The sequence below is a fragment of the Gadus macrocephalus genome, chromosome 1 (genome assembly GCF_031168955.1).
Source record: "Gadus macrocephalus chromosome 1, ASM3116895v1".
In the NCBI taxonomy this organism is placed as follows: domain Eukaryota; kingdom Metazoa; phylum Chordata; class Actinopteri; order Gadiformes; family Gadidae; genus Gadus; species Gadus macrocephalus.
This window is the reverse complement of record NC_082382.1, coordinates 9,695,842-9,710,964: the sequence shown is the minus strand read 5'-3', so window position 1 is coordinate 9,710,964 and position 15,123 is coordinate 9,695,842. Positions and strand designations below refer to the sequence as shown.

The following is a 15,123-nucleotide window of genomic DNA, read 5'->3' as shown; positions in this document are numbered from 1 at the left end:
CCTGGCTAATAGTTTCAGCTTTTGTACTGTATATCAGAAATGATCACCCTGTACCACACTGCTGACTTGTTGATGTTTTGTGAGCACTCACGCATTTCTCTAGGTATCTTAAGTTTCCTACTGGAGTCATCAAAACTTTTAACTTTGTTATTGTAAGAAATATTGTGTTGCAAAAACACTTTGTGTCTTACCCTTAGCGTTACCCTAACCTTAACCCCAGTAACATTTCTTCATCATAAACTACAAGTTACGCAAAATGGCATACAAACATCCAGTCCAATATGAAAGAAAAAAGCTAGCTTCATTAAGGAATCGAACCCCTTATCCCCGCGTTAATGAGTTGTTCTCTGCAGGCATGCAAACTGGCTCGGGGTGAAAAAGGTGAGAATGATGCGTGAGCTGAGAAAAACACAGACCCACTATAGGGTTCCAGGTTTATACTCCGGGGAGTTTTCTTTTACATTTTTTATTACTTTTTTAATGTATTAGGGTTCGTCACAAGCTAAAAAAAACTACAGGACTGCGCACAATTACGAACAAAGCATTAATTATGTACCTATTGGGGGCAGCCCCAATAGGTACATAACTTATTACAAAATTAAGAAAGAATATTGAGAAGAATAACAAGAGATGGGAGGACAGGGCAATAGGAGTATGCCATTATTTATTTTTCTTCTTAGCCTGGACCAGTGTCTCAAGGGCCCGCTTTCCTCTCGGCTATATCGGCTAGTATGTATCAACACAACTGGTGACCCGCTGAAAAATTCTCTTTTGGTGCGTTTCCACCGGAGGGTGCGTTCGGTTCGCAAAGTTGCGGCACGGTTTGCGTTTCCACCGCCAAAAGTGGGCGTGACATGGGGATAAAAACAAGCCGCGAGGTATAATTCTGGACAATGGACGTGTCGCGTAAAACGTTAGCTTGGGCGAACAAGGAGGTGGACCATGGACCTATTAAAGAAGGCAATACTTTATTAAAGCATGCAATTGTGATGTAGAACAAAATAAAAACAAAACAAAGTGCTTGCATGACATTGAAGCCTACAGCGATCGTTGTAGGCTTCAATGTCATGCAAGCACTTTGTGGTGGTGCCTTATCATTTGTTTACCCTAGAAAATCGATAACAACAACAATGCCGCCATTTTCTTTATTTTTTGTAACCTACAATAAATAAAGCAGGCTTCCAGTCAATGGAAAAATGGCTTCTCCCCACCGGCGATTGTTGTTGTTTACGATTTTCTATCAGTTCTCACCACACAACGACGTCTCATCTTTGCTCCTTGAATGTCGATATGTAATGGTATGGAGTTATTGAAACTTACTACGTGTAAAAAAGACTAGAAATTGAATGTTTATTTTTCATTGAATGTTTACATAAAGTTGCACTGGGTGCCTTTAAGAACGACACAACAGAAAAGATTCGCGAAAGAAGAGCTCTGGGCTCGACTGATGTTGTCTGTGTGTTTGCCCTAGCATATGATTAGGTGAAAACGGCTCAAATCTATTGGCTGAGAAAATTGAGGGGAGGAGCGCATTAGCATATTAACAGCACGCGTGCTGTTAATATGCTAATATGCATTCTGAGCGCGCGCGCAGAAATGCCGGAACGTATTGCAAGCCATCCCCGCCAGAAAACTGCATCATTTAGACGCGTATCACCTTCATTACGCCGTAAAAAACGCCGTAAAATGTAGAAAAACGCCGTATTTTACGCCGTCATGCGCAAAAAAACGCCGCTTTATACGCCGCAATTAAGCCTTTCAAGACCGCGCGTAAAAAGCGCCGTTTTGAACATCAAACCGCGCGTAAAATACGGCGCTTTTGTGCACATCACAACGCCGTAAAATACGGCGTCTCTAGTATTCTAATAATCTCTGCCCTTCTTTTCTCTCAGCCAATGCATTTGAAGTGTTTGCGCCCAATCGCTGAACAAGACAAGCAGACCAAATCAGTTTAGCACAGATCTGCTTTGAGGAGTTCTCCTCTCATTTGTTGTTAGTTGTAGCGTCATATCGATATATATTAGTAAATCCAGTTCCTACAGTGTGGTCACCGTGGCCGTGGCCCAATCGATAGAGACGCTTGCTCTGTAGGCAAGAGGTTGTTTAAAAATAAATAATAATAATACATATAAAGACGTTTCAAACGTTCCATCGAGTCTCTCGCATTCTACAATGGGCAGCTTTATTGTTTCCCATGGGAGCCGGCGAAACTAGATTTCTTCTTCGAAGGTTGTGCTCCACACAGAACCTCCTCACCATCATAACGGAGTACTTCGGGGCACCAGAATGCTTTAGAGCGGTACTGATCGCATCGTGTCTTTCCATAGTTCACGAATAAAATCACCATAAGGTGCGGCCATAACTAAGGCTAAATATAATTAGACAGTCTATTGCTGGTTTAGGTGGTTGGCTCTTTTTTCTTCGCTGCGTTCTGCCTTCTGGTGTAGCCTATAACTATAAATGTATCTATTTTTGTAGGCCCTATTTGTTTTTCTGTTTCGTGTTTTAAAAACCAACACACAAAATCAAATGCCGTTTATTTGTTTATTCCTTTTGCCCTTTTTCAGTTTCAAAACCAAATCTGAAAAACCAAAAAACAATCCTGTTAATAGTTTTTTCTGATTTTGTTATAAATCTGAATATTCAAAGAACGAACCATACACGGATTCTCCTACCTCATCACTTTACTGACACACACAATGGGCTCTATCTTGCATCCGGCGCAAGTGACTTAGTCACTGGCGCATGTGTCGTTGCTAGTTTACAACTGGCGCAGAGCGTTCTTTTCCCACCAGCGCCACTCGCCGGTAAATTAGGGATTGATCATGCGCCCCAAGGGGCGGTTCGGCGGAAGGAGGAGGCGTGTTCTGGCGCAAACGCTATTTTGCCGTTGCTGAATACCATTGCGCTACTGACCAGGAAATACCTGGTTTAAAGTCAGTGGCGCGTTGTTCAGATGCTATTTTAAGGGCGGATGCATAGCCTACATGCGCATGCGATGCATACGGATTGCTTGTGCACCTCGCGCATACACTTTGCTTCTCTCATCTACCTAGCCGCACATTCTTGGTAAATTATTTGGGAAAGAACAGCTGATGCAGCGGTAATAAGTTGTACTTTTAAATCAATGCATCTGCAAACACCGTACAGCAAACACATATTTTCTTGACACAGACATCGTATAGGCCTACATGCCCATAACTTTTAGGATTGATGAGTATTTGATCGTGAAAAACATTGTTTTACCGCGAGTGAGTGTTAAAAAGAATGAATGAATGCGGGCGCGCGCGTGTGCTCTGTTTAAACACACGCAAACTAAACACGTAACGCATAATACAATCAATGGCAATGTCTATTACCGCGGAGACACATGCATATTAGGATAGCATACAATACTGATAAGAAACAATGTTTATAATGTATTGCGTATTTCATTAAATAGATCAGTTACCGCATATCATATGTTATATTATTTACGTTTTCTTTGGCGAAATTTATTTGAGGACTCAGTATTTCTGAAGTTGTGGAAGAAAACCCCTTATTCCATGTGTGAATTAGGCCATATTATTTGGCAATAAACTGAGCCATTTGCAGTTTGAAATTCATGTGCATCTGTCTCATCGGAGACTGCAGACGCGCTGTCAAAATATCAACTCGTCCGATTCAAATGCGCTCATGGCTCTTAAAGGGGATGGGAGCTGGCACTCTCATTGGTTTGTTGGACGTTACGCCCAAACCACACCTACGGGTAATTAGGCTGCTTCAGACCAACCCTTTTGACACTTGCGCCGCGACGCAAGTGTCATTTATCCGCCTGTAAAATAGCGATAGCGCCGTAGAACCGCCCACAAAGCTACTTGCGCTTTGCGCTTTCCACTTGCGTTTCAGACCGTTAAAATAGGGCCCAATGTGTGGCAGTAAAGTGACAGGATCATTCCATAGACAAAAATCTTTCCATCTAACTAATTTAATTTAGGAGGATAGTCATTGCACAGATGTAAGTTAACCAAGTATTCTCATTATAGCCTAGTTATATCCTAGTTTTGCATATTTATACATTGCATCCTATTTTCATATTTCATGTGGCATCTGTATTTTTATGTAGGCTACAGCATCTGTATTTTAAATGTAGCTTATATCTTCTTTTTACATTTTACCTTTTGCTGAGGTGGGCGCTGTATTAGCCTACTGTATAGGCTGTCTGTATTTGTGTATTTGTGAGTTATTTGTATTGTGTAACCTGCTGGATTATGAAAGTTAGTTTGGGGTAAATAAAGTGTCTGTCTGTCTGTCTGTCTGTCTGTCTGTCTGTCTGTCTGTCTGTCTGTCTGTCTGTCTGTCTGTCTGTCTGTCTGTCTGTCTGTCTGTCTGTCTGTCTGTCTGTCTGTCTGTCTGTCTGTCTGTCTGTCTGTCTGTCTGTCTGTCTGTCTGTCTGTCTGTCTGTCTGTCTGTCTGTCTGTCTGTCTGTCTGTCTGTCTGTCTGTCTGTCTGTCTGTCTGTCTGTCTGTCTGTCTGTCTGTCTGTCTGTCTGTCTGTCTGTCTGTCTGTCTGTCTGTCTGTCTGTCTGTCTGTCTGTCTGTCTGTCTGTCTGTCTGTCTGTCTGTCTGTCTGTCTGTCTGTCTGTCTGTCTGTCTGTCTGTCTGTCTGTCTGTCTGTCTGTCTGTCTGTCTGTCTGTCTGTCTGTCTGTCTGTCTGTCTGTCTGTCTGTCTGTCTGTCTGTCTGTCTGTCTGTCTGTCTGTCTGTCTGTCTGTCTGTCTGTCTGTCTGTCTGTCTGTCTGTCTGTCTGTCTGTCTGTCTGTCTGTCTGTCTGTCTGTCTGTCTGTCTGTCTGTCTGTCTGTCTGTCTGTCTGTCTGTCTGTCTGTCTGTCTGTCTGTCTGTCTGTCTGTCTGTCTGTCTGTCTGTCTGTCTGTCTGTCTGTCTGTCTGTCTGTCTGTCTGTCTGTCTGTCTGTCTGTCTGTCTGTCTGTCTGTCTGTCTGTCTGTCTGTCTGTCTGTCTGTCTGTCTGTCTGTCTGTCTGTCTGTCTGTCTGTCTGTCTGTCTGTCTGTCTGTCTGTCTGTCTGTCTGTCTGTCTGTCTGTCTGTCTGTCTGTCTGTCTGTCTGTCTGTCTGTCTGTCTGTCTGTCTGTCTGTCTGTCTGTCTGTCTGTCTGTCTGTCTGTCTGTCTGTCTGTCTGTCTGTCTGTCTGTCTGTCTGTCTGTCTGTCTGTCTGTCTGTCTGTCTGTCTGTCTGTCTGTCTGTCTGTCTGTCTGTCTGTCTGTCTGTCTGTCTGTCTGTCTGTCTGTCTGTCTGTCTGTCTGTCTGTCTGTCTGTCTGTCTGTCTGTCTGTCTGTCTGTCTGTCTGTCTGTCTGTCTGTCTGTCTGTCTGTCTGTCTGTCTGTCTGTCTGTCTGTCTGTCTGTCTGTCTGTCTGTCTGTCTGTCTGTCTGTCTGTCTGTCTGTCTGTCTGTCTGTCTGTCTGTCTGTCTGTCTGTCTGTCTGTCTGTCTGTCTGTCTGTCTGTCTGTCTGTCTGTCTGTCTGTCTGTCTGTCTGTCTGTCTGTCTGTCTGTCTGTCTGTCTGTCTGTCTGTCTGTCTGTCTGTCTGTCTGTCTGTCTGTCTGTCTGTCTGTCTGTCTGTCTGTCTGTCTGTCTGTCTGTCTGTCTGTCTGTCTGTCTGTCTGTCTGTCTGTCTGTCTGTCTGTCTGTCTGTCTGTCTGTCTGTCTGTCTGTCTGTCTGTCTGTCTGTCTGTCTGTCTGTCTGTCTGTCTGTCTGTCTGTCTGTCTGTCTGTCTGTCTGTCTGTCTGTCTGTCTGTCTGTCTGTCTGTCTGTCTGTCTGTCTGTCTGTCTGTCTGTCTGTCTGTCTGTCTGTCTGTCTGTCTGTCTGTCTGTCTGTCTGTCTGTCTGTCTGTCTGTCTGTCTGTCTGTCTGTCTGTCTGTCTGTCTGTCTGTCTGTCTGTCTGTCTGTCTGTCTGTCTGTCTGTCTGTCTGTCTGTCTGTCTGTCTGTCTGTCTGTCTGTCTGTCTGTCTGTCTGTCTGTCTGTCTGTCTGTCTGTCTGTCTGTCTGTCTGTCTGTCTGTCTGTCTGTCTGTCTGTCTGTCTGTCTGTCTGTCTGTCTGTCTGTCTGTCTGTCTGTCTGTCTGTCTGTCTGTCTGTCTGTCTGTCTGTCTGTCTGTCTGTCTGTCTGTCTGTCTGTCTGTCTGTCTGTCTGTCTGTCTGTCTGTCTGTCTGTCTGTCTGTCTGTCTGTCTGTCTGTCTGTCTGTCTGTCTGTCTGTCTGTCTGTCTGTCTGTCTGTCTGTCTGTCTGTCTGTCTGTCTGTCTGTCTGTCTGTCTGTCTGTCTGTCTGTCTGTCTGTCTGTCTGTCTGTCTGTCTGTCTGTCTGTCTGTCTGTCTGTCTGTCTGTCTGTCTGTCTGTCTGTCTGTCTGTCTGTCTGTCTGTCTGTCTGTCTGTCTGTCTGTCTGTCTGTCTGTCTGTCTGTCTGTCTGTCTGTCTGTCTGTCTGTCTGTCTGTCTGTCTGTCTGTCTGTCTGTCTGTCTGTCTGTCTGTCTGTCTGTCTGTCTGTCTGTCTGTCTGTCTGTCTGTCTGTCTGTCTGTCTGTCTGTCTGTCTGTCTGTCTGTCTGTCTGTCTGTCTGTCTGTCTGTCTGTCTGTCTGTCTGTCTGTCTGTCTGTCTGTCTGTCTGTCTGTCTGTCTGTCTGTCTGTCTGTCTGTCTGTCTGTCTGTCTGTCTGTCTGTCTGTCTGTCTGTCTGTCTGTCTGTCTGTCTGTCTGTCTGTCTGTCTGTCTGTCTGTCTGTCTGTCTGTCTGTCTGTCTGTCTGTCTGTCTGTCTGTCTGTCTGTCTGTCTGTCTGTCTGTCTGTCTGTCTGTCTGTCTGTCTGTCTGTCTGTCTGTCTGTCTGTCTGTCTGTCTGTCTGTCTGTCTGTCTGTCTGTCTGTCTGTCTGTCTGTCTGTCTGTCTGTCTGTCTGTCTGTCTGTCTGTCTGTCTGTCTGTCTGTCTGTCTGTCTGTCTGTCTGTCTGTCTGTCTGTCTGTCTGTCTGTCTGTCTGTCTGTCTGTCTGTCTGTCTGTCTGTCTGTCTGTCTGTCTGTCTGTCTGTCTGGGGGAAAATGCCGTGAAAAATGTACGCACGGTGCGTTCAGGATTAGGACTGATATTATGTCGGCATAGGCCTAATCAATCGGGTTTTAATATTTGAAGCATTCATATCAGTCTATTCTTTTAGGCTACTCTGCTGTTGGCCTTGATGGGGAGATATTTTTTTGCTTCCATGCACAAATAGTTGAATCCAACAACATTCCTGCGTCTCCAGAGCCCATTTAAGCACCGTGTCAGAGACTGTTACAAGCCTCTGAACGTTGTTAAGAGCATGGCTCCCCAGTTCATCAGTGTCTCTCTCTATGGCTCCCTCTCACTCCTTTCCACTGTGTATTTATATCGATTGAACAAGAGAGGATGTTACGATAACTCCGCGAAATTAAAGGCTCCATGGCTGTAATAATTTAAATATAATTAATTTATAAAGCGTGTAACAAGACACCTAGATGATCTGGCTGGCTGACTAAAAAGGCACTGAATTTGGAACTTCACAGGAGGTCTGGCTTGCGGACTAAAAAGCATTGCGATCATAAAAGCGTGACCATCTGACAAAAGCACAAATCTGACAATATATAGATTCGATCCGACAACCTCTTCCCTACATAGCAAGCGTCTCTATCGATTGGACCACGGTTATCACAACGTTGAAACTGCATTTACTAATATATCTATATGAATATGACGCTACAACTAACGCCAAATGAGGAGATCTGTGTTGAACTGATTTGGTCTGCTTGTCTTGTTCAGCGATTGGGCGCAAACACTTCAAATGCCTTGGCTGAGAGAAAAGAAGGGCGGAGATTATTAGCATACTAGAGAAACGCCGTATTTTACGGCGTTGTGATGTGCACAAAAGCGCCGTATTTTACGTGCGGTTTGATGTTCAAAACGGCGCTTTTTACGCGCGCTCTTGAAAGGCTCAATTGCGGCGTAAAAAGCGGCGCTTTTTTGCGCATGACGGCGTATTTTACGGCGTTTTTCTACATTTTACGGCGTTTTTTACGGCGTAATGAAGGTGATACGAGTCTAAATGATGCCGTTTTCTGGTGGGGATGGCTTGCCATAGGAACGCGTTCTTGGCGCGCGCGCTGAAACGCCGGAACGCGTTCTGGGCGCGCACGCTGAAACGCTGGAACGCGTTCTGGAAAACCAAAACGCGTTTTGGGCACGCGTGCTGGCGTTTCAGAACGCGTTTAATTCAAGTCGAATTGTGGCACACTCGGCTTGCCATACTGTTGGCGGTGGAAACGAGGCATTTAAAGGCTCGCGCTAGGCCGTTTCAGATGGTAGGCGACTTTCCGCTCGCGCTGTCTGCTGGCCGCGCGGCTTCACGAGCGCGCGCATGCGTTCGACGAGCACGGAAGCGACAGTTCCACGGGAGTGCGCCCACTTGTCGTGCCGCCTGACAGAATGCTGCGCCTTCAGATTCATTCATACTTTATTGTCATTGTGCAAACTTGTGCAATGAAATTGGGGGTGGTGCTCACTACCCATAGTGCAAAATAAAACAGTGCAAAAATACAAACACAAACAACAGCAATAGGCACAATAAATATAAATATGCAGTCATAACATATAAGTGTCTTCTTTTTTTTTTAAATAAATAAATATGGTAGAGGATTTCACATGTCCATTGGGGGGGGGGGTCAGGCGTTAAGTAGACGAATTGCCCAGGGGTAGAAGGTATTCCTCAGCCTGTTTGTCCGGTGTAAGTACCATATTGGCTCGGCTACCAGATCGGCTCGGGGTCCGTCGTCTGCTGATTACGTCACACAATACGCTATCTACAGCAATAAGGTCTTTTATGGCTTAAATTAAAGAGCCTGTAATGATCTTTCATTTTGAACATAGACCATTCCCAACCTATCTGTATGGATAGTTTTCTTCTAAAAACAAAACATCCCTCGGAATCATCTTGGCTGTTAAGATAAGCCGTCCGTGTTGCCAGATTGGGCACATTTTCAGCCTGATTTGGCTACTTTGAATCACGTTAGGCTGAAAAAACTGGAATATGCCCAATCTGGCAACAAAAACCGAAACTAGGCTGTTTCCCAATGTCAAGGAAGCATGCTCAACGGCCGCCCTTTTAAGGACGCTACGTCATAGAACGCCGACAAGCACTGTTCCAATGTTGAGGACACTCGAAAGCCGCGCCATTTTTGCGTCCTTTGTTTTTGAGAATTCCGAGATTTTTCAAGGATGCATCGCTGCATCCTAGACGAGCCAAAACTACCCACAATCCTCTGCGTTCACTGGGCGGGTTCTTGAAAATGGCAGAGCAGTACACGTTCAAACGAAGTGAAGTTATATTAGTTTTCAGAAATATTTTGTGCCGTATTGCTTTTTATAGATTCATCATGTTAATGCAAATAATCAAGCCTAAAGACCTGTGCCACTTTTCAAACGTTTTTGCAACTTAATGATACGTTACTATATTTTGCATGGACGTAGCATGGTGTTAAACACCACTGTCACCAATGTCAATTTACTCTCTCACAAGATTACATTATTTATGTATACCTATTTATGTTTGTGTTGAATCGTTTTTTTTAGGGTCAGCCCAGCAAACGGAGGCTTTTGTGCGCCTTAGGGTGGCGCACAAACATTTGTTTACCGGTGGAAGGGATAGTGCCACTATCCAATGTTGTAAAATTAATGCACAACCGATCATTTGCAATGTTTGTAATTTTTAATGAACGTATTTAATTGTATTTTATATGATATACTTATGTGTTCAAAGCACTGGTAGATTGTAGGCATATATGAATGAATGAATCAGATCAGTTAAATAATATATCCAAATAAATACGTTTATCATCTCTTTCTTTGTCTTTTCCCCCCTGCATAATAGTAATCAACCGTACTGTAAATGTGATGCATGAATTAAGTTCTCAGACAATTTCACTTAGTTTTATAAAAATTGAATGGATTTTCCTTTTAATAAAGACAATTCGATCAACCACAACAAAGCTTTTGTGACTTCCCCAAAGAGGCTCCATGCGAAGGAGACATGACCGCATTCATAACAGACAAAAGTCAAATAAATATCGATCAGCTTGATTGCTGCCATGTTTTATTCATAAGCGCACATGTGTTTACAAGCGGACACGCAGTATTAAAAAGCGGAAGCGGAAGCGCTTCCACACTACCAAGTCGTTCCCAAAGTCCGACGTTACAAACGCTAGGAAGCACTCGAGCTAGCACTCTAGTCTCATCTCCATAGGACGCGACTAGCAAGGACGTGTCCTAGCAAGGCTGCAGCCTTCACTTTGGGAAACAGCACTAGACAGACCTACTCGCGCTCACACATGTGCTCGCTGTGGTTGCTATGACGACAGCCAGAGCTACAGCACAAAACAGCCAATCACAACTGTCCCTTAGCAGCCAATCACAATGTAGCCTACGCCCATTCAAGCGTACAGCCAATGATATTGTGTAACGTAATCAGCAGACGACGGACCCCGAGCCGATCTGGTAGCCGAGCCAATATGGCACTTACACCGGCTTCCAAGGGACCTGTATCTCCTACCCGAAGGGAGGAGTTGGAAGAAGCCATGGCCGGGGTGTGATGGGTCACTCATAATTCTTTTTGCCCTATTCAGCCCCCGGGAGGTGGCAATGTTCTCCAGGGAGGGCAGGTGGCAATGTTCTCCAGGGAGGGCAGGGGGCAGCCGATGATTTTTCCTGCCGTCTTAATAACCCCCTGCAGGGTTTTCCTGTCTTTGGCTGTGCAGTTTGCGTACCACACCTTCTCTCTGTCCGCTCGCCTCTCCATTGAGAATGCATTAGCAGGCGCTACAAGGACTCCATGGCTGGCCATCAGACCCCGCCCCCCCCCCGCATGTTTTCTCAACGGATCTCCACGAATCACACAAGTGGTCAATTTTGTCTTCAAAACGGCGAATTTCGCCGAAAGGTGACTAGTTTGCATGCCTGTCTCTGACCACTAACCCATCAGGTCTTAGTACATGCGATTCAAGAGTTAACCACTTGACAATCTTTAAACTTCGGTTGCCTAGAAATTGTAAAGACAGTGATGTGTGTACATTGTTCGAGTATCCGTCACTCGCGATGTGTGTGCAGTCCAAAATGAAAGAAAAAACCTTGCATCACTAGGGAATCGAACCCCCAATCATCAGTTGGTCGTTGGTAACTGTAAACAAAGAGATCGCATTTTGTTTAACTGCTAACTAACAAACGGGTTTATGCGTTCACTGAACAAAGATTATGGAAATAAAAGACCACTATTCCATCAGAAAAATCATCAGAACCGTTATTACCAACCCATAGACACTAAAGCCAAAACCTTTCTCACATGCACACCCATCGCGAGTGACGGCTATGCGCACAGATCACCCATAGCGAGTGACGTAGGACGTAAAGTCCCGCCCAGGTCGAAGTGGCGTCAATTTAGAGAGTCCCGTCAGGGTATGACCCCAGAACCTGGTCCAGAGTAGCGGACTGCTGGACTGCTCTTTGACCTACCCAGAATGCACGCAAACAAGAGGAGAAGGCTGAGAAAGTCCTACACGGTCACTTCTAGCAGGATGACCACGAATTGATCTGGACATTCAGTTACATCAGACGTGTGAGTAGAGCTACCTAACAACTCCTTATTCAAATCCCAGGTTCCACGAGGAAAATATTTTTTATCTCTGCTTGAAGTGAACGAACTAGACATGAAATCCAAACCCAATTAATCAATATTTTGCGAATTGTTGGAAATTGTTGAACTCATCACACTAAAAGCTCTACGTTTACCACGTGACCATTGAGGTAAATATGCTGCGTTATCACTATCACGAGACTGATTGCTTATGTGTGTGGGTGATAGGGAAGTGAGATCAGTCAGCTGAGTAATATGTGTTCTACATGTCCTACTTTTAACTCCATCACCATCAGTATGTAAAGCAAAATCATTGGTTAAACATATGCTCCTGTTGTCTTGTCCTTCATACTAAGTTATACATAGACTATTCTATACCTAGTATGTTTGGGAGCCTACTTAATTTGCCTGATTCTGATTAGCAACAATTAATAGCCGAAATAATAAGGATATCCATGTTCTCCAATATTTCTATTTATTTTCCTCCAATTGTATTCCTTGACTTTGGTTCATGTAGAAGTATGATGTAATAGCAACGTTATTTTTAACCTCTTTGGTTACAGCAATTAGCAGAAGTTGACCTAGTTGACAAGGCCAAAAACAACTATCAAACCCCCCGGACAGATGGCTCTGCTGGTCCACCTCCTGGCCGCTGCCTTTGGCATGGGCTCCTGGATGGCGGTGAACGGCCTGTGGGTGGAGCTGCCTCTCATCGTCAACACGCTCCCGGAGGGCTGGGACCTGCCGTCCTACCTGACCGTCCTAATTCAGCTGGCCAACGTGGGCCCCCTGCTGGTCACGCTCATGCACAAGCTGCGCCCGGGCTACCTCCGAGAGGCCGCCGTCATCTACGCCATCCTCGCCATCGGAGTGCTGGCCTGCGTCCTGCTCGCCTTCTTCTGGCGCGTCACCACCGTGGTGGGCGGGGCGCCGCACAGCACCGCCTTCTTCATCATCACCTTCTTCCTGTCCCTGGTGGACTGCACGTCCTCCGTCACCTTTCTGCCCTTCATGTCCGGGCTCCCCGCCAAGTACATCACCACCTTCTTCATCGGGGAGGGCCTGAGCGGCTTCGTCCCCGGGCTGGTGGCGCTGGCGCAGGGCGTTGGCATGGCGTCGTGTGTCAACACCACCGGCAACGCCACTCAGAACCTGACCGGGGGAGGGGAGGAGTGGAAGCTGCAGACCCAGTACCTCCCGCCCAACTTCTCCCCGGAGGTTTTCTTCTCCTTCCTGGCGGCCATGATGTGCGTGAGTCTGGCCGCGTTCATCGCTCTGAAAAGACTTCCCCGGGTTTCCTTTGATCTGGCCGCCGACACCCTGGTCCCAGAGCTCAGCGCGTCGGCCCCCACCGGGCTGGACAACCCTGGCCTGGAGCCCGACGGAGGTTCCCCCCTCCAGCACCAAACCAAGGAGAAGAACCGGAACCAACCGGTGGTGGCCAATTCCAACTTCTCTGTCTACGAGCTGGGTTTCATCTACTTCCTGGTGGTGTGGGTGAACATGGCCGCCAACGGCCTGCTGCCCTCCGTACAGACCTACTCCTGCATGCCCTACGGCAACCTGGCCTACCACCTCTCGGCCGCCCTGTCCTCGGTGGCCAACCCAGTCGCCTGCGTCGTCGCCATGTTCTTTCCAAATAGGTGAATATGCTGTTTTGAAGCGGTCCGTCACCAGACACCTACCTCATCAATAAAGTGATCAATAGACATTGCTATGAATAATCCCATGGTCCGACCGTTGATGTGGAAAATGGCAACCACATTACACCTTTCTAGACGAAATCGATATGATATAAAGTATCCATGTCCAGCGTAGAGGCCTGAGGATCATGTGATGATTTAACGTTTGACCTTTGTGGTTTCCAGGTCGCTGCTCTTCCTGGGCGTGCTGGGCGTGCTGGGAACGGCGTTTGGGAGCTACAACATGGCCATGGCGGCGCTCAGCCCCTGTCCACTACTACAGAGCTCTCCAGTTGGCCTGGCCATCATTGTGAGGATACACTGTGTGATAAGGCCACTTAATAAAGACCCACCCACTGGCTTTATCAGTGACTACTGGAAGCAAAGGTCTCCTCTAATATGTTGAGCAACATTGGGGAGATAAAATAATTATGCATCGAGGATAAGATATGTTGTTGTGTTTTTTCATTTTTTATAACCAATTAATTATAATGTCTTTTTTTTATGTAGAATTCATTAAATACAAATTTCTAATGGAAATGTCCTGATAAATGACAAAAACATTGAAGGATTATGGGTGAAACATTATTCGAGAGAAAAGCCAGACTTGCATAAGTACATTTGATATGCATCATTTATTAATGTTTTCATTGTAATCCCCAGGTGCTCTCATGGGTCTTCTTCACTGGAGCATTTTGCTACGTGAAGGTAATGGTTGGCGTCATCCTTAGAGACAAGAGTCACAGCGCCCTCGTGTGGTGTGGAGCTGCATCTCAATTGGGATCACTGGTTGGCTCCGTCACTATGTTTCCTCTGGTAAACACCTACAAGTTGTTCAAGTCAGGAGACTTCTGCAACACCAAGTGCCCACTATAACGGGAACACCATGATGTTTACCTTTGAGGTGCAACGATGCTCATCATGGATGCCTGCTCATGCCCGAATAAAACACTATTTGCAACACTTGAATAAAATGAAGACTGCAATTTCCAGGAAATTGACTGGCTAATATAAATATTTGTGTTTTCAATGGGTACAACCCAGCCACGACTACTGGTTGTTGAAGAAATCGTAATGTCGATGTGATGGGATATTACATGCGCTCGATTCTTATTTGGCCATTGCGGGGGACTTCCACTAGATGGCGCATATATACCTTTGATTCAAAGACTTGCCTCTACTTAGAAAGTAGACTGGTATTAATCAGGACATTAAACCATCTCTAACTCTGCTTTAATATATCTGGTTTGGAATCAATGTTGTAATGATACTTTATCTGAGACATCTTGTTCTTGTTGAGATCAGAATATTTCAACCGTTTTTTTTATACAACGTTTTAGAACTAAATATCAGAGGGGCACAAGCTCATGGGACACTAGCTGTATGCAGCCTTACCTCCTGCAGCGAGGGCCACATCAACAACTTGTGAGAGTTGAGAGAGCGGCATGATCAAACTATTGAGGATGGGAGTCTCATCCTTCTTGCGTTTGGAATATAAGAGCCCCAAGCAAGTTCACCCTTTTCTACATTTAAAGTATCTTGAAACGCAGACCTTGTAACATTCACTGAAATGCTCATGTCAATACAATGATGAGCAATAATAACACTTTAACACATTACGAGAATGCAGGGGAAAGAAGAGGATGTGACGGTGAACCTGATCAGGGGGGGGGGGGGGGGAACCACACAGCAGAAGAGCTAATCCCAAAGGCCTGGGACCCTTCTATATGGTGCTGCTGCTGCACATCCCCTGAGGAGGGGCGC

At 45.7% G+C, this 15,123-nt stretch overlaps 1 protein-coding gene across 3 annotated transcripts; it reads left to right on the top strand.

Moving 5' to 3' along the window:
* The first annotated feature begins 11,486 nt into the window (after positions 1-11,486).
* slc52a3 (solute carrier family 52 member 3) lies at positions 11,487-14,596 on the top strand. 3 transcript variants are annotated; one of them, XM_060050739.1, is made up of 4 exons: positions 11,487-11,659; positions 12,302-13,320; positions 13,546-13,669; positions 14,023-14,596. In XM_060050739.1, the coding sequence occupies exons 2-4, from the start codon at positions 12,302-12,304 to the stop codon at positions 14,233-14,235; spliced, it is 1,356 nt and encodes a 451-aa protein (XP_059906722.1). In that variant the 5' UTR covers positions 11,487-11,659; the 3' UTR covers positions 14,236-14,596. The 3 variants fall into 3 exon arrangements, with proteins under 3 accessions (XP_059906722.1, XP_059906601.1, XP_059906655.1); XM_060050618.1 differs by having other exon boundaries at positions 12,241-13,320; XM_060050672.1 differs by lacking the exon at positions 11,487-11,659 and adding an exon at positions 11,666-11,847 and having other exon boundaries at positions 12,241-13,320.
* The last annotated feature ends 527 nt before the right edge of the window (positions 14,597-15,123 follow it).